Source organism: Perca flavescens, chromosome 21 (assembly GCF_004354835.1).
Source record: "Perca flavescens isolate YP-PL-M2 chromosome 21, PFLA_1.0, whole genome shotgun sequence".
In the NCBI taxonomy this organism is placed as follows: Eukaryota; Metazoa; Chordata; class Actinopteri; order Perciformes; family Percidae; genus Perca; species Perca flavescens.
Window position 1 is genome coordinate 7,849,384 of NC_041351.1, and position 25,586 is coordinate 7,874,969.

Consider the following 25,586-nt stretch of genomic DNA (forward strand, 5'->3'; position numbering starts at 1 on the left):
CATGAATTTTTACAAAGGGCACCTATCATTTCAGAAAACTGTTAAGATAAACATTATTACGGTTTGGTAGTACACAGGAAAACAGCCATTTAGAATTTAAAGATATACTGTACAGTGACTGATTTATTTGCAATACTGTACAATTTTCCTCATCATACCCTGTAATTTGTCTGAGGCAGGTGGGCCTACAATGGGCTTCTACGTAAACAAAGCCTGAAAAACCCGCAATTGAAAATAGTTCATCATAAACATCATAATGGCCTGGAACCACGGTTTAACAGCAAGTAATAGTGGTCTTATCATGGAATGCCAGTGAGAGAGTAAGTTAAAGGAGACATTATAGTCTAAAAAAAGCACAAAAACAAATAAATGCCCTTGGGGCACCTTAAATGAGGTGGAAGAAAATGAGCCTCTGGGCAGTAAGTGATAGAAAGTGAAAGAGGGAGACAGAGAGGGTTTGGCTTTGTTAGAGCTTGGAGCAGCAAAGTCTCAGAGACTTACAAGTAGAAACACGTGGACAAGGCCAGGCAGATGCTACGTGTTTCTGGCTACAGCTCAGAGGCTTGCTGGGGAATGCACAGTTGGCCTTTTTAGTTACCTTGCGAGCTCTGCCTCCGCTTACTGCTGCATGTAAACCTATTTATGCAAAGATGCCTGTCCTCCCACCCTTCAAAATAATTGCCTCAAGTAAGGTGATCCAATTAGAGTTGCTGTAGCTCCATAAGCATCAGTACTGGACATGTTTTACAAATGAGCTGTATGACTTGACCCCTCCTGAGGGTCTGCACCACAACAAACACATGATCCCCTCCACCATCAAACAGCTTCCGTTCATAAATGCTTCTCCCAGGGAGGCCCATAGACTGTATGGGGAGGCCTGTCAGCTTTCATTGTGGTAAATAGTCGCTCTATTCTCATTAACAGGGCAAAACTGATGACAAAATGGAGTAATGACTGTGAAAACACCTTTTACCACATTTTACATCTCAGGCTTGTGCTACTTCCACAAGCTGCCAATGACGAAAATATGTTAAATATCTTGTCCACCAGTTAGAAAACATATAGCTCCGAGGCTACAGTGGTAGGATATTTGAATGCAGCTGAAACGCCATAAACTCATTCTGAGCGCTTCCACCCAAACCACCAGTCTGAACTCTGAGAGACTTGCCACAAAAAAAGATACAATATGGATTGCAGCAACTCCAAACACCAGAAAATTACCAGTTCTATTTAAACGCCGTCCTGTGAGCTTCGGCTTCATTTCACTCATGGAAAGTCACTGAGAAGTACTTCTTTAAAGACGGATTCATCTAGTGATCAAACATTTCATTTTAAATTTGCACTTTCAAAATACAGAAATAGAGTAAAACCAAAAGTCATATTATTGCGCTGAAAAGGTTTTTTTTTAAAGTTAAAATCACAGAGACAGCACACAGGCACTAAGGCTTATCAAATGGGTTTCCTCTCAGACATACAGCAGGACCGTGTGAAACAGGACTTCCCTGTTTTCATTTCACTCAAAACACCCTGAAACCTGTGATAACTGTGTAACTTTAACAGTTCCCCCTCTCAGCCTTCTTTTTCTTATCCAAAAAAGTCACTTAAATGGGTGTGTCTTATTTTGAAAGTGCACTTGTGGCAGTTTAAATCACTTTGTTGTTGCATTATGCATGTGCTGCAAACAATGGTTTTAAACTATCAACTAACAAGTCAATATGCTTTTTTAAAATATAAAATAGTCAACACTAAAATTATTTGAAAGGAAGAATAGAATATACTGGAGAAAAGCTAGACTTGCATAAAAGGCTAATACTATTTATATATTACAATTTATTCATACATAAAGGGCAGTTTTACTGCTCCTGCAGTGTTTTATTTGAATAATATCAGGACATATGTATGCTACATTACATTGATATTAGTTACATAGCAGCATCTCCATGCTCAAGAAAGGTGATGTAAACCTGCTGCAGGCTGCAATGGATGCATGACATAAGGCGTACCGTTTAACAGCTTGCAGAAAATAGGGAGACATTTTTTTAAAGAGTTACTGAAATGGAGATTGACAGCTGTCTGTCTGTTTGGCAAGTGTTTGAGCAGACACCGATCTTTCATTAGACAAGGAGGAACAGATGCTAAAAAAAACTGTTTAGTGCAAACAAAATCACTAACCACACAAAAATGCAGCTGAAGAAATATCAAGCCAGCGTTTGCACTGTCTGTCTGTCTGAAAAACGATTCATGGATTATAAGAAATGCTTCATAAACATCAGAGTGAGCTTAGTGAAGATGTTCTACTCATTGCTAGAATGATGATCATATACTAGCGAGACCGCTATGAAGCAACATTAACTAGTATGTAGCTAGCTACTAGAATCTTCAACTTTTGTTGTTTTTTCCATTGTATCTCTACCTTTGATAGTTATAATAGTTATTGGCAAATCACGACAATCATATGCCATATTAAAACTTTAATTTCATGATAATGTAAGTGAATGATCAATAAAAGAAGTCATATAGGCCTACTGTTTTTATTTATAAATGTTCTCAAAATGGATACAAGGAAAACCTTCCCCTGAACTTTATGCTCACATACAATAAAATATTATTCCATAGTTTGATGATTTCCACGACTGGATCATTCAGTCTAACATGCTTGTGCGTGTGATAAATGTCTGCTACTGACAACAGGACCGGTTATTTGAGTTGAATGTCAGAAAAAGAAGAAGGCAACAGCAGAGAGTAAATGAAAGGTCAACTTGGGCCATACTGTAGTTGTAGAAGCTGCAACGTGTCCACAGTGTAACCAGACTGCTTTGTGGATCTGCCAAATTTTCTTCTCTCTCTCCCTCCCTGTCTCCAACATAATGAAATGGTCATGCCTCTTTTTGGAAAAGTTTTTTTTTTTTTTTTAAACACAGGTTGTTGTAGATGCTTTAAAAACTTTGATCATTTGGATTATTGATTGTTTTTACTTTTAATTGGAAACAAAGATTAAAGCACTATTATTGTTAGCCTACATTTTAATTGTATAATGAGTACCAATGGTAGAGAAAGGGTTCAGATGCCTAAAATGAGGAGATGTTAACATGTTATGTTGACTTCAGGTTGACTTTCCTTTAAAGACAGTGAACCTGGATTCAATGTGTGTAAAGTTATATTTAATCAGTTATACATTTGTTCTTTACTGCTGGTGTGAAATTGCAGTTGCTTGCAGGTGCTTGATACTATGAGGTGTACAGGTCCAGAATTAAGTTTTTATAAAAACACGAGTATGATTCCCTCTCAAGAATGTCTGCAAGGGACAGAAACTCTTAATGACTTGTGGATAGAACATCGTTTAGTCAACATAAATCCTCAAATTATCTTGGTAATATTTTGATCTCCATCTCGTTTTCTCTACGTGCGTAAATTGCGCACGAAATACATAATTCTTAACCCATTCCTTCTTTAAAGAAACCACTGAGCCCATGAAATAAATTCCTGTACAACTGAAATCAATCCAGTCCTCAGCTGCTCAGCATAACCTTGATAAACTGGGGCCAAATGAAGGCTATACTGCGAAGGATCTGCCATATAAATAAAATCATCCAGAGTCCAGACAATTGAAAATCAGCTCAGCGACACAATGTCTCAGGTTTGATGCCGCAAAGACAAGACCAACAAAAGCCTCAATTAGGAAAAATCCATGGAGAAGCAGAAGATGATCAAACACGTCTGAACGGTGGTGAGCCGGCGCGTAAATGATGAGTGTCCTCATCATCCACGTTTGAGCTGAAACGTGAACTTGTTTGACATGTTTAAAGACGGCCCCTCTCTCTGATGAAGGAGGGACTCTGTGACTTGAACATGTACAAGTTATCTGGTGCGCACAGGACCTCCCCAAAAGTTTTGCCATATAAAAGCCAAGCTAACTCATTTGTTTAGGCAGTAGGGAGTTTCTGCTGGGGTCTGGATTTTGGAGTTACACACACCGGACCCTGCCCTGTATGAGTGGTGTCTGAGGAAAAAAAAGGATTCCCCCTGTGTCGCAAAGAATCTACATGTCTAATATTTAGACATGTTCAGCTTTGTGGATATTCGGTTAGCGCTGTTGCTCAGCGCAGCAGTGCTTTTGGCGAGAGGTCAAGGCGAGGATGATAGTAAGTATCATTTTCAAACATTGATTTGAGTTGTTTTGGGACTGTGGCACCCTGAGGATGGATCAAGGATGCTGAGCAGTTTGCTGGAACTGAACGTCCTCTGCGTGATGCCTGACTCCAGCATGCAGAGATTATGAAAGTTGTTGCAATTTGAAGCGTTTTGATGTTTTTTTGTTTTTTGGGGGGCGAGATGTGGAAGCGAATGGGAGTTTATATAACTTTTCTTTATTGTTTGCTGCTCTCATCGACGTGCCGATACATGCTCACTGTGCGTCCGCGCAAACCTGAGGGGAGCAGCTGCACTATCTCATCTGATGCGCAATGACAGGACACTGAGTTCAAAGAGAGTTGAAGCAGAGCACAAGAATAAAGAAATTAGAAAATGGCAAATCCATTTGAGGAAATCTTAATTGCATTTAGTTTGTAAAGTAGTGTTCACCAGTTTTAGAAACAAAATGCATCCCAGTTCACAAAGATGTGCCAATGTATGTAGATCCTACCACTTGGATGTTTCTCAGTACTTTTAACATTAATGCATCAAAAGGCATCAAAAGTGAGAAGACACAGTTTGTTGGGGAACCAAACCTGATAAAGTGGACAAATGTTCAACTATTAGAAGGTTAAACTTTACATTAAAACTTCATGACAATGTCACACTGAATTTCAGAACATTTTTATACAGTTTGTGTAAAACTCGGTTTGATTAGCAGAAAAAAAGGACAATGGAAAAATCGCCTAAGTCTGACGTCGACAGTAAGAAAAAAGTCTAGACATCAATTAATCACCATCCAGAGAGAAGGGTGCGGAAGATCTCGTTTTGAAGGCCAACAGCGCCACTCAGTGGCAAACACTGGAACTGTGCTTCCATCCTCCATACCTCGGTCCTCCCACCTCCAAGGCCCACACATCCACCAGCCTGAAAAGTGATTAGGCCCAGTATCATTTTCCACTCAAAGTTATGGAGGAGAAAATCGCGAACTACATCTGATGATAACTGTTGGATAGTTGCCTTTGCTGCTTTCGTTCTGTTGAACACTGTATTCTAACATTTACCAGGCCCAAATAACTTCTACCTCCTGTAGACAGGCACTGATATTAACTGTTATACTTCATTAGAAGATCTCTTCCTGATCACAAATAACTCATTAAAAGTCGGTTCCTGTGACTCTAATGAAGTCCTAATCTAGCTAGAATGACACAAATTAAAGAACGGATCTTTTTTGGAACTTTAACAAAGTACAAAGAAAGGCTGTGTTCCACAAGTCAGAGGCCAGAGCTGATTAGTTTACAGTCTAAAAATTGAACGAACAATAGAGGTCTGCATGGGGAAAATACTAAATAATTATTTTACTGAATATTGTGCTGTTTTGCAAGTAGAGCCTGATGTCTGATCTACGCCTATTGGGCACATCTGGTTCCCATATGATGCACTGTGCAGGTGTAGCCAAGGTTTAACTAAATCTTACCAGCACATTGTACATAATTCAGTTTACTGATGCTAGACCTAATTTGGGGCATTTATTTGACAGAATGTTAAGATGTTACCTCTTTTTTTTTGTATATTGATCTTATGTAATGTTACCAAACTCACTGTGGTTTTCTCCTCTCAGGCTTATTTGGCAGCTGCTCATTAGACGGACAGTTGTACAACGACAAGGATGTATGGAAACCAGAGCCCTGCCAGATTTGCGTCTGCGACAGTGGAACCGTCATGTGCGACGAGGTGATCTGTGAGGACACATCCGACTGCGACGACCCCATCATCCCAGACGGAGAGTGCTGCCCTATCTGCCCCGACACCGCCGGTACTTCACCTTCATCCTCCTCAGCATTTCTGTGGTTATTTAGCTTTGTGGCGCCACCTGGTGCCTCCCACCTCATCTCTGACCCTCCATGGCTCTGTGGCCACTAATGGACTTGAGGCCCTAAGCCTGCCTGCTCTCCTGAGGATTTTTATTCAGAAAAGAATCGTTTTGGATTTACCTTTTGTTCATTTCATTTTCAATATGCATTCTTTTAACGGTGGATTATACCTGCTCTTTGGCGAAGTCTGGCAAAAATTATATAATTTCCCAACGTGCCTACCTGTGCAGTGAAACTGCAGGTGGAACACACGTCACGTCTCCCAAAACAATATTTATATCATTTATTTCCTCCTTATTTCACTACAGAAAATATTTATGATCAAATGAATATGAATATTTTTTCCCCCAGTAATTTTATGAAATGCTGTAATGATAATCAACTACCAGCCTGGACCCGCCACATAAACATTTACATTATTTTGATAATGTCCAACGTTTTGAGTGTGTCTCTCATAAATGTTTAAAAGGTGTTGACATTTTCTTTTTCTTCATTGGTTTAGTGGACCCACCCGTGATTCCTGATGAGGTATTTAACCATTTAAATTTGTTTTATATTTAAAAATATGTGTGACTATAAAAGTTTGAGAAACTTAATATTGGTCTCTCTTTGGAGATGCTGGGATGGCCCAGTTTAGTTTGTCTGATTATATTCTAGATGATGCACTTGTTTTTTACAGTCTGGGTGAAACATTGCAGCATAGCCTTACTCCCTTTTTTCTGTCTATCCATAGCCAACAAAGGGAGACGTTGGCCCCAAGGGAGACCCGGTAGGTTCCAGTTCACTTCACGAGACTGTTTCTGCCCTTTAATTGAAATGACACCTATGTTTTTTCGAAAAATAATTGCATATATTTGGACAAACTGACTGTGGACAAGAAACATTTTTAATTCTTGAATATGATTATTTTCTGTAACAAAGAAGTTAGATGCATTAGTCCCAACACTGGCACATTAATGTTTACCTGTGTGTTGGTCATTGTGTTGTATTATTTTGGCTTATTCAGTACAAATCATGTATCACTGCTACATGTCGTTGATTAGGTTGATTTGCGTGGGATTTGCAATATTTTTAAAGTCAGGTTTTTTTCTTTGCTAAACATTTTACCAATTACTGACAAAAAATGTGATAGTGAACACAGTTGTGTTATAAGTTTGCTGGTTGAGTCCCTGCAAACGGATCTAAATGCTAGTAAAGCTGCTATGACGTAATAGTTGCTGATGATCTTTGATAATTAGGTCACGAGGTCAACAGGTCATCAAAAGTTGAAAGGTCACATAAGGCAAATTGGTTTATTGGTTTATAAAGCAAATTGTAGTAATATAAAATAAGTGTAAAGTAACAATAGAAAGAAACACAATTCAGAATTGAACTCATTTTCAACTTTTTTGCAAATGTGTGATTCAAAAGCAGCATTGCTTCACTTCCATTTTGAGGCACAGCAAGTGGCGAAAACTATCAAAATCTGAAAATAACACTAAAAAGATTTGTGATAGACATTACAGAATGTGCAGTATAGCTGTTTCATTTGTTAATATAGATAATTATTTCATAGAAATGACATAGTCTCTCTACTTTGGTTGCCCATGAGCTTTTCCTGCAAGTTAAGGATGAATTACATGAATTAAAACACAAAATAATCAGTAAAGAATATTGCTAACCGACTGTGTCTGCCTTACTTTTCTACAGGGTCCTGCTGGTCCTCCTGGCAATGATGGACTGGATGGACAGCCTGGTGTTCCTGGCCCTCCCGGCCCCCCCGGCCCCCCTGGCCTTGGCGGAGTAAGTATCTCCATGTCACAACATCCAGGAAGTCTTCGGATTGCGTTTTATACATGGCTCGATTCTGTTTACAAATGAGGAACAGCTTTTAAAAAACATTATGTTTCCCTCGAATGCTCTCTTATTCATACAATGATCAATATCTGTATCAGTTCTACCAAATTATTCTTCATTTTGCACACATTTGAGGAGAAAGATCAGCAGGAGAGGCTTTGTGCTAGAGAGAAGCAGCTAGGGAACTCTCCCCCATGCATGTTTATTTCAGCATTGGGAGAGCAGACAGCTCCCTGGTCCTCAGGTTTAGTCCTTGGGAAAATGCAGAACATCAAGGGGTAGATCTGATCCCATGAAAGTCCCACCAAGCATTTATAACATGTTAAAGTTGAACTCAACAGCTGTGCTACGGGTTCAAATATATTACAAATCTTTATACTGTGGCATGTGATTTAGAGTGATTTTTCCGGTGTCCCTTTGCGCTACATTAACTTTTAAGTGTTATTTCATCAATGCTCAGTGACTAATTTCTCTTTCTACTACTTCTTCTCCCCTTACAGAACTTCTCTCCTCAGATGAGCTATGTTGACCCCTCCAAATCCGGCGGCGGAACTATCCCTGGCCCAATGGTATGAAGGCTTTTCTCTTTCCTAATGCACCCTAATTGCTAAATATGTTCCTGTTTGGATTACAAATAATAATCTTTTCTGATCTTCATCAACAGGGTCCTATGGGTGCTCGTGGTGTTGCCGGACCCCCTGGCTCCTCTGTAAGTACTCCCTTATCAGTTACATCACCGTTCAGATTCTCATTCTGACATAGCTAACTGTCATCATCCAGTTTTACACTGCATCTAAGATCAATGCATAAACATTAAAATCTGTTGTTCTCTGTTATCCATCAGGGTCCCCAGGGTTTCACTGGCCCCGCTGGTGAGCCCGGTGAGCCCGGTGCTTCTGTGAGTATACAAAAATCCTCCACTAAATCAATGTTTCCCTTGATTTGTCTGTGTTGAAGATGTCTTTGATGCTTTGTCCACATTATTGAGGCACAACACTTTGCTGCGTTTTCCGGTTTCCATTAGCTTTAATCTGAATAAGATTTTATTAAATAAATTATACTTATGTATTTGTTATTGATAGCCCCTGTTACTTCCTGTTGATCACTGACCCACTGACACACATCTGCACGCACCACATTTTGTCAGTGATAAATACCCCCTCACCACCTCTTCTTTACCTTTAATGACATAGTGAATCTTCATACACTTACTTCAAATAGTCAACATTAATTTGGTGCTAATCCAGTCATTTATTGTGTTTTCTTAGGGTCCCATGGGTCCCCGTGGTCCCGCTGGACCCCCTGGAAAGAACGGAGATGATGTAAGTGATTTATTGATTATTTTCATCCCTGTGCATTTATATTCACATTCTAACACTAAACTGTTGTCCTTGTTGTTGTTGTTTTTCTGATATAAAATACATGTGTGATATGTTACGAGCCATCCAGAGCTCTAAAATAATCTGGGACAGGCCTGCTCACCGTCCCCAGGACCAAATATGCAGAAGCAGCTTTTAGTTTCTATGTACCGCAGATCTGGAATAAACATTCAGAACACTTGAGATCTGCCCCAACCAATTTCTGTTTCCCATTGCTTTCCCTGAAGTCATTCCTGCACTTCTATGCTTCCGAAGTTATTTGAAATCAAAAAAAATTTTTTTAATGATTTTTAAATTGTTCTACTTTATTTGCGTCGTATGTTTAGGCTTATGTAAAGCACTTTGAATAGCCTTTGTGTCCGAATTGTGCTTTATAAAATGAATTGCCTTGATATATGTCATACATCTTACTTTGTAATGTATTTATTGTCTGAAGGATACATACATAGTCAGTTAGGGGTCATACTTCCACACACAGTGATCAGCCCATACTAACCTCTAATCTCTGTGTGTCTGCAACAGGGTGAGCCCGGCAAAGCTGGTCGCCCCGGTGAGCGTGGAGCCGCTGGCCCCCAGGTGAGTGATGCCCACTGAGGGCGAATGCAGATGATGGTCAGCCAACAATGACTCCTACATTGGCATTTTATCTGTAACCTGTTGGTCAGCATGCCCAAAGGGTAACAAGAGGTCATTTCAAATAAGTTGCCTGTATGTTCAGTAGGTCAGAAAACTCTCTAGTTGCAGAAAAATCCTAAATATTAAAGTTTGATCATTTGCGTGTTGTTTCTTACACATCTCTTTGTTTTCCTCCCATAGGGTGCTCGTGGATTCCCCGGAACCCCCGGACTCCCCGGCATCAAGGGACACAGAGTGAGTTTTGAAGAGCATTGAATACCAAAAAAGAATCACCGTCTTCCACAGCTGCGATGTTGTCACTGACCCTGATTGATTTTGTGCACAGGGATTCAGCGGTCTGGATGGAGCTAAGGGAGACGCTGGACCCGCTGGCCCCAAGGTAGGATAGCAGGACGTGCTGTTGCTCACCTAAGCGGGAGGAAGCAGAAATATCAATTTGAACAACTAGAGCTCATTCTTCCCTCTGTATTTGTCTACAGGGAGAGCCTGGTTCACCTGGTGAGAACGGTATCCCCGGCGCCATGGTACGTTTTTTGCCTCATCTCAATCAATTTATTGACACATACATCATTATTAAGGTTAGCATTGTCAAGCTAATATTGTTTTTTTTGTGTGTGCCTTGTCTAGGGTGCTCGTGGTCTTCCTGGTGAGAGAGGTCGCCCTGGACCTCCCGGCCCTGCTGTAAGCGCTGCTCTTCCTTTAGTACCATTTAATTTGAGTCTATACTTTGATACAAATACAAATTACTTTAATCCAATCTCCTCCTCTGCAGGGTGCTCGTGGTAATGATGGCAACACTGGTGCTGCTGGACCCCCTGTAAGTATTAGTTCTTACTGAGGTGCTTTAACTTTACTGGGAGATGTTTGAAAGGACATATCGCCCGTGTAAAACTGTTAAAGGGTTTGATGCACTCCTCTGTAATTAGCATTTCATCTAACATATGGATGCCTGCTAACATCACGTCTCTTTACTGTTCAGGGACCTACTGGACCTGCTGGTGCCCCTGGCTTCCCCGGCGGTGCTGGTGCTAAGGTAAGTCTACCCAATACATTTTTCATATCCAATACATTTGACCATAAACATGGTAAGGGTGGGAATCACCAGAGGCCCCACGATTCAATATTATTACCATTTTAAACATATTGCCATATTCTGCGATATACAGCAATCTATTGCCCCTTTTCCAACTTCATGTTATGTCCCCATAGAAAAACTTTCTGTTTTGTCTAAAAAGATTTTTTGTTTGTTCATCTCACTCATCTGCACCATCTAGTGGACAAAAAAACAATTTATTTTTATTTTTCTGGTAAAGAAAAGGTAAATTCTCATGTGCAATGGATATGATAAAAGATCAATCCCTGGTGTGTATTGATACAGTATTTCGTGGGAAAATATCGCGGTACTATGCTGTATCGATTTGTTTCCCCCCACCCCTAAAATAGGCTGTCCAGGCTTGCTAGGGTTATCACCCTTCATGTCCAATGAAACAGTATTGGTGTTTTCATGGTGTGTTGCCTTCAGATAAGGGTTTTCCCTACAGGAGACACATTATTTTAACTTATTAGCCTCTCACTGCTGTTGTTATCCACCTGAAGAGCTGTCTCAATAGCTCCCTGGTCTTTCTCATTATAGTAGGAAAACTGGGGACATTAAGAAAGGATTAAGCCCTGTCACTTTACTACTGCAGAACATGTCAGTGTTTGCAGGATCAACATCCACACATCAACCATTAGCCATCATGGTGTAAATCTGAAAACAAAACATTTGTCTTAAAACTGTATACCCCAGGTGAACACTGTAGCCACCAGATGGCATCAGTAGACACACACACACACACACACACACACACACACACACACACACACACACACACACACACACACACACACACACACACACACACACACACACACACACACACCCACACTCACTCACTCACTCTCACACACACACACACACACACACACACACTTTACGAAGACACAATACACACATCCAACAATTCTTGCTGTGCTTTGGAAAGCACATGCATCGAAGAATTATAAACATAAAACTTACTCTTGATGAAGGTCCAGAGGGGCTGAAACGTTAGTTTCTTCAAAAATTGGTGATGCTGTAACAAGAGCAGAGTGCGGGATCTTCCTTAGAAACTGGGCTATGACAACAGCAGAATCAAATGACTCTGTGGAGACATGCAATAAAACCAATTTAAGATCAGTGTGGTGACTATTTACACTCTTCACTTGTACTTGAAGTCCTTGAAAATCTCAGTGCAAGCTGAAGAAATAACACAATAAAATGTCCCACTGGTATGAATAAACGAGGACAACATACCTTATACATGTATACCTCATAGACTATTAACTTAACTTTACAATGTAATGTAACTGTATACTTAATCTCTTGGAGTTGATGTGCCAAGTTGGACTACTTATTCATGATTTCTAATTGATAGATAAATAATAATATACTATTATTATAGCCCCTTGTCAAAACAAAGTAACAAGGTGCTTCACATAGCAAACAGAGAATACATAAAACATAAGATAGAAACACATAGAAACACAGCATTGAAAAAATAGAAGAAAGGAACCTCGTAAAGAAGAAATAGCACAACCCAAAAATCTAAATGGAAACTAGAAAGAATGAGACTTACAGTCTTCAAGTTGCAGATTTCTGAGACGTTGTTGCTTCCCTTCACAGGGAGAGACCGGACCTGCAGGAGCCCGTGGAAGTGATGGACCCCAGGGATCCCGTGGTGAGCCTGGTAACCCAGGACCTTCTGGACCCGCTGGAGCTGCTGTGAGTAGATACTGGACTTTATTTTTCTGTTGCCGTTCTTTTACACACAACAAGAAAAAATAGAAATGCAAATTCAGTGCTGAACACATTTTATTTCCTTCCTCTCCCAACAGGGTGCCCCCGGATCTGATGGCCAAGCTGGTGCTAAGGGTTCTCCTGTAAGTACCATACTCACCGATCACATTCATGCCACTTGAATCCTGCACACGTTCTGACACCCCGACTTTCTAATCCCACAGGGTGCTGCTGGTATCGCTGGTGCTCCTGGTTTCCCTGGCGCTCGAGGTCCTGCTGGAGCTCAGGGAGCTGTCGGTGCTCCTGGTCCCAAGGGTAACAATGTGAGTAGTGACACATGATTGTGTGAATGTTTGGTATTAACACAAATTGTTTGTTCAGTAATAGAGATGAAATGTGTGCGTTTCTGCCAACAGGGTGACCACGGTCCCTCCGGTCCTAAGGGAGAGCCCGGTGCCAAGGGAGAGCCTGTAAGTTTCAGAATACATAATACATTACATCCATTTAGCATGCTGTGGGATTTTTAGGAAATAATTGTTTCTAACAACATTGCTTTCTTTTCCAGGGCCCCGCTGGAGTTCAGGGACTTCCTGGCAACTCTGGTGAGGAGGGCAAGAGAGGAGGACGTGGAGAGCCCGGTGGTGCTGGAGCCCGTGGACCCCCTGGAGAGCGCGTATGTCACTTCTTCTTCTTTCACTTCGACTTCTGTTAGATACTGTAGTCGCAACAAGAAGAAGGACCCACTTTGATCATGTTTCAGTATGTTAAATCCCCAGGGGGATTCACCCCTGAAGTGATTTTACAGCACAGTTAGTGATGCGGTTGGTTGGTTGGTGTGTGTGTTTGTTCTTTTAGGGCGCCCCTGGTGCTCGTGGGTTCCCTGGTTCTGATGGAGCTGCTGGTGGCAAGGTGAGTTGGTCAATCCACCCAAGGAGTCCTCAACAGGCTCAGGAATACATTTAGTCAAACGTGGTTCTGGCTTAACATATTCAAGTACATTTTAATTAAAGTGGCAAATCATAACAGGAGTTATCTCAGGACACTTTACAGATAGAGTAGGTCTAGACCACATTCTATCATTTACAGAGAGAGACCCAACAATTCCCCCCCACCCCCAAGAGCATGAATTTGGTGCGACAGCGGTTTTCCAAGCAGAAACCTCAGACAGAACCGGGCGCCTAATGGACCTGCCTGGACCACATTTCAATACAATTCTCTCACAATTTTCTTTTTAACAGAATGAGACAGATGACTGAATATGTTTCACTTTATTTATATAAACTATGCAAAACAACAGTTGTGTCCTCTTATCAGAAGTGCAACTGAAATTGTATTTCATCTTAAATATCAAACATTAATAGTTAGACCTTTGAAACAAATCAAACATAGAAATAATCAAAAGCAGATTACGCCCTATGCCGTTTAAAAATTGCATTGTGATTATTTTTATTTTATTTTATCTCAACAAGTTGTAATCTTTACACATTTATATCGATTTTTGCCGGATTCACGATGCATCCTTCCATCCCATGCAATTAACGTTACGGGAATCAAACCTTCCCGTTAACCGAGAGATAATTTTGCTCATGAACTTCACCCACTTGTGCAGATTTCTCCTGACTCTTCCCCAACTTGTATGACAGGGAGCCCCCGGTGAGCGTGGTGCCAATGGCGCATTGGGAGCTCAGGGAGCCACTGGTGAGTCTGGAAGCCCCGGTGCTCCTGGCGCACCTGGATCCAAGGTGAGTTCTGCAACACATTTCTTTACAGAAGCTTTCTTTAAATTGTATAGCTAAACATATAGCCCTTTATTTGTCTTCACACTCACCGAATGGCCTTCCCTCCACAGGGTATGACTGGTAGCCCCGGAAGCCCCGGCCCCGATGGCAAGACTGGACCTTCTGTAAGTATTGACTCACTTAATAGTGTACTGTATTTAATACCATGAACCCTAGAACTTCATCTTGTAAACAATCCGTTTAATCATGATAGGAGAGTCAACCTGTTATAGGAGAGATATTTTTTTACAGTATTCTCCTGTCTTGTGATGATCTATAGGGTGCCCCTGGACAAGATGGACGCCCTGGACCTGCTGGCCCTGTTGGAGCCAGAGGACAGCCTGGAGTTATGGGATTCCCCGGACCCAAGGGAGTCGCTGTGAGTTAACGGCCCCATTCATTGTGTTTTCACAAAAACAAATCCTAATAGGATAATTGCTTGCTAGTTTGTACATCCCTTCCTAATCTTTAACATACTATGCAGTTGTAGAAAGTCACTCAAATATGAGATCAGAAAGAAATCAGAAATATGTAGTGTTCAGATTATGTTTTTCAACCCATAAAAATTAAATCTAATAGGAATTATTGATCCCCTGCACAGCAGATGTAAGTGTGGCCTTTGTTCTTTTTCAACAGGGTGAGAATGGTAAGCCCGGTGAGAGAGGTGCCAATGGTCCTTCTGGTGCCGTTGTAAGTACTTGTATATATATTTTTTTAATTATACAAATCAAACTCTACCAGTGTAAAATATGTTTTCTATCAGAATGATAAAAAACTGTTGATAATTGGTTTGGGTAATGTTTTTGTTCACAGGGTGCTCCTGGCAAAGATGGTGACGTTGGTGCTCCTGGACCTTCTGGTGTCGCTGTATGTATCTTAACTTCATAAACTAAAACATGAACTTAACTACAACGTTTTGTGCAATGTTTTTTCATAATTGAATTTCCTTCTTTCTGTTCAGGGACCTGCTGGAGAGAAAGGAGAGCAGGGACCTGTTGGTTCTCCCGGATTCCAGGTAGGTTTTTAAACGCGTCTCAGCAGCCTGAGTGCTGCCTTTTATGTTTGTAATGTAATATTTCCCACAATTCCACTTGTTCACCCTAAAATGGTCTACCTTTCTTCCTTGCACAGGGTCTTCCTGGACCCCAAGGTGCTACTGGTGAGACTGGCAAGCCTGGTGAGCAGGTAAGACTCGCAGGGATGCCCAAATCTTAGCTGGTTTCTGCTTGTAAGGTCTCCATGCATTTCATTTAGTGGAAGATTGACTTGCTGTTCGGACAAACTTGATCTTACAGCACACACATAGTTAACCCTCTGAGGTCTAAGGGCGTTTTCACATATCTTCTTACATTTACCTTTTTAAGGTATAACTAATCCTCATGTGTTTCACATCAAAATGTTCACAACAAACTCAGCTTTCTTTTCATCATACGGCTGTCGTTTTTTGGTTCCTCGCGGGAGATTCCTAAACTTTTCCTTCTCCCCTGTCCCTCTTGTGTTCAGGGCGGCCCTGGTGAGGTTGGACCCCCTGGCCCATCCGGACCAAGAGTGAGTACATCCTGCATTTCAGCAAAGCAAAGCGTGTTCATCATTCATCCACGGTAAACACAGTTCACCTCGGGTCTTGAGATGAATTGGTCGTGAACCATGTGTCCCTCCTCTTCTTCAGGGCGACAGAGGTTTCCCTGGTGAGCGCGGTGCCCCCGGCATCGCTGGCCCAACTGGAGGACGTGGTGCTCCCGGCCCTGCTGGTAACGATGGAGCCAAGGTAGGTTAAAAAACTTTTTAAAAGGTGGAGACGTTCTCACACAGCTCTTGAAATGACCCAATCATTATAGACTTCTCTTTATTGATCCCTTTGGGATGACTCCCGCAAGGAAATTAGATTTCCAGCAATATTAGATTTTATATGTCAATAAAAGTACCAATATATAACAGGCAAATAAATATTCATCCAGGACAGTCCAACTTCATCACAAGTACAAAGACGAATCCCTGTTTAAGACAGTTATCCTGCTTGATTATACTGTATACAACATCCATCCATCACATGCCATGTGAGATGGTCAGAAAGGCGAAACTTTATTTATTCGTCACATGCAATCGTAGAGTACAATGTAGAAAAATTCTCTACATTTAATCCATCCTAAGAATTAGGAACAGTGGACAGCCATATAGCAGCTTTCGGGGTTCAGTGTCTTGCTCTTTGACATGCGAGCCAGAGGAGCCGGTGATCCAACTGCCAATTTTGTGGTACCTCTTGAGACCCAGCCAACCCGGCTGACAAAAACAGATCCAGTGTTTAGCATCGACACATGCGTCAACTGACATGAGGATAGAAGAGACTTATTAAGACGTTGCTTTCCGTCGTTTACGATCACGAATAGCAGCTTTACTTTTTGAGTAACCCACCAGTCTGCTGCAGTTTCTCAGTGGGCGTGAACACAGGTCTGGTGGGGCAGTTGGAGAGGCATTTAAAAACCATCACAATGCACCCTATCCTTTATTTCCTACCCTAGATGTATCTGAGAGAAAAAACAAAGCACAGTTTTCTGCCCTCTTTTTGCCAGTACAACATACAGACATTAGATAGATCTTTATTGTCATTGTGCTCAGAGTACAGTGACATCTGTTTAGCAGCTCTTCATCAGTGTGCAAAAATGGAATAGATAGGACAAAAGTAAATAGAAGAAAGACAAATATAGCAAATATGAATAGAAGCAAATTATATGCAAGTTTTTTAAATAGTAAAACACACGTTTCAATAGTGACCTTAAAAACAGTGGTGATGGTAACGTAGCAGCATAAAAGGGATTGTTTGTGCAAAACACCACGGCAAACAAGCAGCCACAGTAACTCTCTCAACACTAAAACTAGTGATTATAAATTTGAATAAGCCAAATTAAACTTATTTAGTTTTAGTTTATTTATTTATTTATTTTAGTTTTCTGAGCTTCACTAAGAAACATGAAACCGAATGCACATTCACCTAACATTGTTGTCTAATGCAAGTATCAGTGGATGGTTCACTTGCAGCTGATTGAATATTACCAATTGATAATAATGTGTATATTTCTGTGCAGGGAGAGCCTGGTGCTGCTGGTGCCCCCGGAGGTCAGGGAGCCCCCGGTATGCAGGGAATGCCCGGTGAGCGTGGAGCTTCTGGTCTCCCCGGTGCCAAGGGAGAGAGAGTAAGTATCACACCGGCCCTGTTTGTCTCTCTTATAAAACTTAACAATCTATTTCAACTCAATTCTGCTTTATTGGCATGAACATGATTATTAGCGTTCAAAAGCAAATGGGAAACGGTTTGATTTACTGGTCAGAGTTTGAGGCAAAGAAAATAACTTCACCTGAATCACCTGAAAAATAATTAGTTTTTTTGATTTCAGTTCTTTTTTTTCAGATATTTAGTTGATTTTTTTTAAAGTTAGGAGTTATAATGGGTGAACAGATGACACACTGCTTTTTCAAACATCTTAAATGTCTGAAGGTTGTGAGAGGTAGAAAGAAGGTTATAAGGCAAATATGAAGAAAACTAAACTGTACCTTGAAATACTTGCCAAAATGCCTGTTGTACACTGACTTATTATTTCAAGCATGAGGTGTTTCTGTTAGATTTCCCTGACAAATAACCAAAAGTGGTTAGTAAAATGTAAGCGGATTTAGAAGATTACTCTCAGGATTTTTTATATCATCAAAAGTGAGTTTAATAAGCGTTCTCTCTTCAGGGTGATGCTGGAGCCAAGGGAGGTGATGGTGCTGCTGGCAAAGATGGCGTGCGTGGCATGTCTGGTGCTATTGGAGTCCCTGGACCCCAAGGTGCTCAGGGAGAGAAGGTGAGACCTTCGTAGGTTTTAACGAACGAATATCAGTGATCCAGGTTCATGATTTTTGCTGGATTGTTTTTCAGTCATCATCTCCTTACAGTATCTTTATTCACACATGTTTACGTACATAAAATGGGGTCTACTTTTTCAGAAATGTTCCTCCACTTGGTCATTCAAGCAATCACATTATTTCCCGTAAACAGTATGAAAACAAGCTGTCATAGATACCGTATTCTGCTGTTGACATTTTTAAGAACTCAGTTTTTTTTTTCGTTAACTTTGGTGCCTGGATTTTACCTTAAATTTGGTTTCCTTGTACAACATGTCTGCGGTAAGACTCATGATTTAAGTGTTTAGGATGACTGCTGACCTGTCCTTCTTCTTCTTCTTCTTCTTCTTCTTCTTCTTCTTCACCTGTCTGGTTTCAGGGTGAGCCTGGTTCCGTTGGAGTTGCTGGACCCACCGGTCCTCGTGGTGCCCCTGTAAGTATACCTGGTTGAGGACTAGAAAACAAAACACAAAATATACTTTTTACTGCATTTGTATCTTCAGTACAATATACCAGAAGCAGGATATCATGACACTTGTGTAAATGCTAGACCCTAAATCTCCTCATTACTTTAACAGGGCGAGCGTGGAGAGACCGGACCCTCTGGACCTGCTGGATTCGCTGGACCTCCTGTAAGAATTTCACACATTTTTTAAATTAATTTTTTTATTCAAATTCATGCAACGACAACCTGTCACATTCACACAGGTGCACATTCATACCTGGAAGCTGCCCAGTACAACCACAGTCTGATCTGCTGGCCACTTTGGGGTTAAGGGCCTTGCTCAAGGGCACCTTAGTGGCTGTTCTTTCACTTCCCCACCCATTGAACCAACGACCTCCTGGTCACAAGCCCGCTTCTCTAACCTTTAGGCCACCACTGCTCATTATATTTCATGCAATAACACAGATATTACCCTACAGATGTAGAAGCTTTCCATGCTGTTATAATACAGCCCACTGTAAGATGAAAGCCTGTGTTGAACTGGTTCTCGTCTTGCCCTCCAACCTCAGGGTGCTGATGGTCAGCCTGGTGCCAAGGGAGAGAGCGGTGACACTGGACCCAAGGGAGACGCTGGTGCTCCTGGACCTGGTGGACCTGTTGGAGGTGCTGGTCCTCAGGTAGGCCCACATGTCACACAAATGCATAGTGTATGAAAAACACAAGTCACATCAAGTCACAGTATGCCAACTTCAATAAAAGTGCAGAGTTCAGAATCAGAAGAGTCAGAATTTACTTTATTGTCATTGTAAGTGCATACGACGAATTAAAAGTGCTACTCTATGGTGCAAACATAAAACACACACACACACACACACACACACACACACTAAACTAAACTAAGAACACGGAGCAGAGAATGTGAAGATGGTAAAATGATTAAAACTAGAGTAAAAAGAGTTCAGTACTTTTATTACAATATTGAAGCCATATGGAGTTACAAATGACATGTCATGAATGGAAATTTTTTGGTATGGTTAGATTTATTCCAATTTCTGTTAAACTAATTGTGCTTCCTTGTTGTTTTTTGTCACCAGGGACCTGCTGGTCCCGCTGGAGCTAAAGGTGCTCGTGGTGGTGCTGGATCCCCTGTAAGTATCCCGTCTACATGTGCAATTTTGTCGGATTCAATGACACGCTGTGACAGTGATGCTGAAATCAGTGATGCTGTTTTTAAGTGTCATCTGTGTTGCCTCTTTGCATTTGTCTCTGTGTGTGTGTGTGTGTGTGTGTGTGTAGGGTGCTACTGGTCCCCCCGGACCTGCTGGAAGAGTTGGACCCCCTGGCCCTCCTGTAAGTTTCCCCCGTCCACATAAGCAGCAGTAATCACCAATCACCAAGACAGTGTTGTCTTTAGTCTGTTTGTACATCACCATCATGGCCCTCAGCAGAGTTCCCTTCACTGACCTGAACCCCCTCTGCATGTCTCCAGGGAGCTGGCGGAGCCCCCGGACCCGCTGGACAAGTCGGCAAAGAAGGAACAAGAGGAGCACGTGGTGAGACCGGTCCCGCTGGTCGCCCTGGTGAGGCTGGCGCTGCCGGAGCCCCAGGACCCTCTGGAGAGAAGGGATCTCCTGGCTCTGATGGATCCCCTGTGAGTGCCTGCTCTAGTTCTGCAACAGAATCAGAATCCGTTTATTGATCCCCGCCAGGGGAATTGTTGCGTTGCAGTTGCTCACAGTCAAATTTAAGGCAAAAATAAGAGTAAGAAAAAACTAGTCAATGAGTGTTTAAAGTAACAGCTAAAGTGCAAGAAATAAAAAAAAGTTAAATAAAAGTGAAGTAAGATCAGGTTAAAAAGATTGTGATGCTATAGAATGGATTGTACTAATGCTATTTAAGTACAGTACTCAACAGATTTTTTTCACAGCCAAAAACTATACTACAGAGATCTCTTTTCCGTTATGTGCCTGCTAACTGAGCGCTATGTGGTTCTGTGCAGGGCGCCCCTGGTACCCCCGGACCCCAAGGTATCTCTGGACAGCGTGGTATCGTCGGTCTCACTGGACAGCGTGGAGAGCGTGGTTCCCCTGGTCTGCCTGGACCATCTGTGAGTATTCATCATGACCAGAGTGCATTCGGCTAAATATGCCAATATCTAAATAAGATATTCTATTTCATCCAACCAATAACATAGAATATTGGTTAGAATATTGGTTGGATTTTTGAATAAAACAACCTTTAGTGTATCCTATCCATAAGGACAGGACAGTAATTTACAAATGCAGACATGAAAGTAGAACACAAAACCCGTTTCTCATAATATTATTCCACACTTCATCACAGGATCACAGGATAACTGTGGACTATTTCTAAAGCTCTCCTCAGACTTCCATCTGCATGCAGAGAACTGACCTCTCTTGTGTTTCTCTTCAGGGTGAGCCTGGAAAGCAGGGACCTCCTGGAATCCATGGTGCCCGTGGACCCCCTGGACCTGCTGGACCCCCTGGACTGTCCGGTCCTACCGGAGAGGCTGGTCGTGAGGTACGAGACCTTTAGAGTGCTTGCACAGTCGGGTCTCGGACACTGCAAATGCACCTACAAATACACAGAAATCACACATATTCAGCATTCGTTGGTTAATAATGCCTGTATTAGCGCTGATAAATATTATGATGATTGACCATCCTCGCCGCTCTTCCACAGGGATCTTCCGGTCACGATGGTGCCCCTGGTCGCGACGGAGCAACTGGCCCCAAGGTAACCCTCCTCTGGATTCATTTTTCATCAATGTTTTGCTTGTAGTCCAGCATAGCTTCCCAATACAAACACAAAATCAGCCTTTAGCTGCTTAGCTTTGTCTCACTGGAGATTTGCTTCCTCTAGGGAAACCGTGGTGAGACTGGTCAGGCTGGACCCCCCGGACCCCCTGGTGCTCCTGGACCCCCCGGAAGTGCCGGCCCCTCTGGCAAGACTGGTGACCGTGGAGAGTCTGTAAGCTCCCCTCCTGCTTATCTTGAAAAATGTATTAAAAAAAATAAATAATCTGAGAACTCACTGTGCAGATAACTTCTGATTTGATCTGATTTTTCCGCTCTCTCTTTCCTTTAGGGTCCCGCTGGCGCTGCCGGTCCTGCTGGCCCTGCTGGTGTCCGTGGTCCCGCTGTACGTTCATCGTTACATAATATGCATCAACAACATATACGAATGTCATTTTTGAGATATTGCTCCAGTCGTTATGTTGACTCATGATCACATGAACCTGAGATGGCATGTTGACCTCCTGTTGTGTTCGTTCAGGGCCCTGCCGGTGCAAAGGGAGACAGAGGAGAGGCTGGCGAGGCAGGAGACAGAGGACACAAGGGACACAGAGGATTCACTGGCATGCAGGGTATGCCCGGACCTGCTGTAAGTAACTATTTTAAAGTAATAGAGTAGCAGGCAAAAGTGTACAGTTTACTGCATCAAACAATCTCAAATTTTCTCACTTCTTCTGCTTGTAGGGAGCTTCTGGAGACAGAGGACCTGCTGGCGCCTCCGGACCAGCTGGACCTAGAGTAAGTACATCTGCTTAACTAGTACACAAAAAAGGAATTCACTACCAATCTGGGACTTGGAGGGTCTGTTTTTAGTCTTCCGCTGCACTTGTCAGTTGTGAGAGTACAGAACAAAAGCATTGTCAACGATTAGCAGGACTTCATATGTTGACACATTTACATGTTTTACATATGCACATAATGCTCCATAGGGACCTTCTGGATCTAATGGCTCCCCTGGTAAGGATGGCATGAACGGTCTGCCCGGACCCATCGGACCCCCTGGACCTCGTGGTCGCAACGGAGAGATGGGACCTTCTGTAAGTTGCACTACGATCTTTGTCTTAGGCAAATACTTTGAATGTTGTCTGCAGTTTTTAAACCCCCTGGTGTCACCAAACAGGGTCCTCCCGGACCTCCTGGACCTGCTGGACCCCCTGGACCTCCCGGCAGTGGATTTGACTTCATCAGCCAGCCTATTCAGGAGAAGGCACCCGATCCCTTCCGTGGCGGCCACTACCGCGCTGACGACCCCAAGGTTATTCAAGATCGCGACATGGAGGTGGACACCACCCTCAAGACCCTGACCCAGAGAGTGGAGAAGATCCGCAGCCCCGACGGTTCCCAGAAGAGCCCAGTCCGCATGTGCCGTGACCTGAAGATGTCCCACCCTGAGCTGAAGAGCGGTGAGTGCCGATCAGAGCCGCGGCGCAGCTTGTAGAGAATGATAAAGATGAGCTCAGAGTTAACCTGTCTGATGTTCTTCTGTTGCAGACTTGTACTGGATCGACCCCAACCAGGGCTCCTCTCTGGATGCCATCAAGGTCCACTGCAACATGGAGACTGGCGAGACTTGCATCTACCCCAGCGAGTCCATCGTTCCCATGAAGAACTGGTACCTCAGCAAGAACATCAGAGAGAAGAAGCACGTCTGGTTCAGCGAGTCCATGACCGGTGGATTCCAGGTAAGAATTCAAAAAACTATGCACTAAAAATCTTCCTCGTGAACTATTAGACCAATGTGAACTATGAAGTCAGTGACAGTAAAGCAACCTTCTCCTCCCTCCACCACGCAGTTCCAGTATGGCAGCGATGGAGCTGATCCCGAGGACGTCAGCATCCAGATGGCCTTCATGCGCCTGATGTCCAACCAGGCCTCTCAGAACATGACATACCACTGCAAGAACAGCATTGCCTACATGGACTCCGCCACCGGCAACCTGAAGAAGGCCCTGCTTCTCCAGGGATCCAACGACGTCGAGATCAGAGCCGAGGGCAACAGCCGCTTCACATACAGCGTCAGCGAGGATGGCTGCACGGTGAGTTCTCTCTCTCTGGTTGTCTCGGAGCACGCAGTAACATACATTTCTAAAGGGAAATATGTCAAATCATCTTTTAGAGACGCAAGATGGCAACTCACTTTCCTTTAGCAATTTCTGACTTTTTCTAATTTTTTTTGTTCCTCTCCACAGTCACACACTGGCACATGGGGCAAGACAGTCATCGACTACAAGACATCAAAAACATCCCGCCTGCCCATCATTGACATTGCTCCTATGGATGTTGGTGCACCTGATCAGGAATTTGGCGTCGAAGTTGGGCCCGTTTGCTTCTTGTAAAAAGAAAGAAATATGGACATGACATTGTTGTTTTTTTTCTAGCAGTCATCTCTAAATCCTTTTCCTATGCATTCAAAACTCATTTGGCTGCCATTGGTCCACATGCTTAAAACCACTCTACTGAAGACGATGTTTGTGTTTTTCCAATCATGAGAAGTTTTTGGGACTGCTACTTCAACCAAAACCAACCACAAGGACACTTTAAAAAGAATCTTTTGTTTCCACTGGCAACAAGAAAATAATATATACTTGTGTAAAATTTCCCCCTGGAGATTGAGAGAAAAAGAAAAAAAGAAAGGTTTACACACGCAATGAAACACAGGTGACTTTTGCCATTTTCTACCACTGCGGAAGGACATTGAAAACAACAAGTGATGTGTACCATTTTTCTGGTGTTAAATAAATTGTAAAAAGTGTGAAAAACGTCTTCTTGTTCTAAATTCTTGAAAGAAAAAAAAAACACCTTAATATTGCTCCGACAAAGACCAGCGAAAGAGCAAAAACAAAGAATTTCACCTTCATTGCAATATGTAGATGGCTACCTCATAACAAGAAGTCAAGACATTTTTTTTTTCTTAAATGAGAAAGGGTATATTTTACACAAGTTTAGTGTGGGGAAATCAAAAACATTCAAAGGTGCTATTGCCATTTCAACGAGGACCAGTTATTGGTGTTTGATGGTGAAACTCTCACGGTCATACTGTAATTATTGCCACTAATGCCTGCAGAACCTTTGGTGCTACTAAATTGACTCATTGTCTTGTTGTCTATGCAGTGCAATGGTTTTCTTCTTAAGTGTTCTGGAACGGTGATCACTGCAGATGTAATGCATGCAATCATGTCTTTGTAGATAAAAAAAAAAGCAAGTGACTCTGGTTCAATATCATTTCCCTGCACATTTGTCCAGTGTTGATCCCTCTGTCTGTTTGCCCGCCCCCCCCTCTGTGGAAAACTCCTCTTCACTAAAAAAAAAAAAAAAAGCACACATCTCCCACCTTGTTGTTTATGTTGTTTGTTGATGTCTTTCGCGAAGGGTTTCTTAAAAAAGAATTTGAAGCAGACCCACTTTCATGGTTTAAAAGAGAGATTCTGTACTTATTTTGTACATGTATAATACATTGAGATGTTTTTAATTATTTTGGGTGCTGAAATAAAGCATGTGAAGTGGTCTACTCAGTGGCTGAGGTTTCAATGTCCTCTTTTGCAACTGTTGTGAAACTGAAATCAGGTGTTAGGATTTGGAAAACGTCTCCATACGCTGAAGCTGCATTGCACATTATTTGAGATACCCCAGGAGACCATGCATGTTACACTGATATAGAGGTAAAATATGGTTCAGGAATCAACTGTTCCACAGCAGTTGCACTGAGTACATTTCTTTTAAGCGCCAGTGAAAACAAGGCCAACGTCCATTAATCCAACCTGGCTTTTCTTCATGAGTACACACACAATTTTTATTGAATCTGCCGGTAAATGAAATCAAAGCTAAAACAGTAGGCTGTAAAATTCAGCAGGCAGCAGAAATCAAATGTTAATCAGACACATGTCCATTGTAGTTTTCATGTCACTTGTCTTGTGTTTTTTTATCTCCACAATCACTAGAAACTAGGGAACTGGATTTGCATGAGAATAAAATGTGTCCTGTTAACAGCAGAGGA

At 42.1% G+C, this 25,586-nt stretch overlaps 1 protein-coding gene across 1 annotated transcript; it reads left to right on the top strand.

The window, feature by feature from the left end:
• The first annotated feature begins 3,905 nt into the window (after positions 1 to 3,905).
• col1a1b (collagen, type I, alpha 1b) lies at positions 3,906 to 25,107 on the top strand. Its single transcript, XM_028568760.1, has 51 exons — positions 3,906 to 4,142; positions 5,753 to 5,947; positions 6,508 to 6,533; positions 6,739 to 6,774; positions 7,695 to 7,787; positions 8,342 to 8,410; positions 8,506 to 8,550; positions 8,686 to 8,739; positions 9,110 to 9,163; positions 9,743 to 9,796; positions 10,037 to 10,090; positions 10,182 to 10,235; positions 10,336 to 10,380; positions 10,484 to 10,537; positions 10,629 to 10,673; positions 10,836 to 10,889; positions 12,561 to 12,659; positions 12,773 to 12,817; positions 12,899 to 12,997; positions 13,091 to 13,144; positions 13,240 to 13,347; positions 13,530 to 13,583; positions 14,318 to 14,416; positions 14,524 to 14,577; positions 14,733 to 14,831; positions 15,089 to 15,142; positions 15,266 to 15,319; positions 15,414 to 15,467; positions 15,584 to 15,637; positions 15,956 to 16,000; positions 16,122 to 16,220; positions 17,536 to 17,643; positions 18,184 to 18,291; positions 18,711 to 18,764; positions 18,910 to 18,963; positions 19,346 to 19,453; positions 19,871 to 19,924; positions 20,073 to 20,126; positions 20,266 to 20,427; positions 20,776 to 20,883; positions 21,210 to 21,317; positions 21,480 to 21,533; positions 21,660 to 21,767; positions 21,885 to 21,938; positions 22,074 to 22,181; positions 22,277 to 22,330; positions 22,522 to 22,629; positions 22,713 to 22,995; positions 23,084 to 23,274; positions 23,386 to 23,628; positions 23,782 to 25,107. Exons 1-51 carry the CDS (start codon positions 4,061 to 4,063, stop codon positions 23,926 to 23,928), a joined length of 4,353 nt encoding a protein of 1,450 aa, XP_028424561.1. The 5' UTR covers positions 3,906 to 4,060; the 3' UTR covers positions 23,929 to 25,107.
• Positions 25,108 to 25,586: the final 479 nt, after the last annotated feature.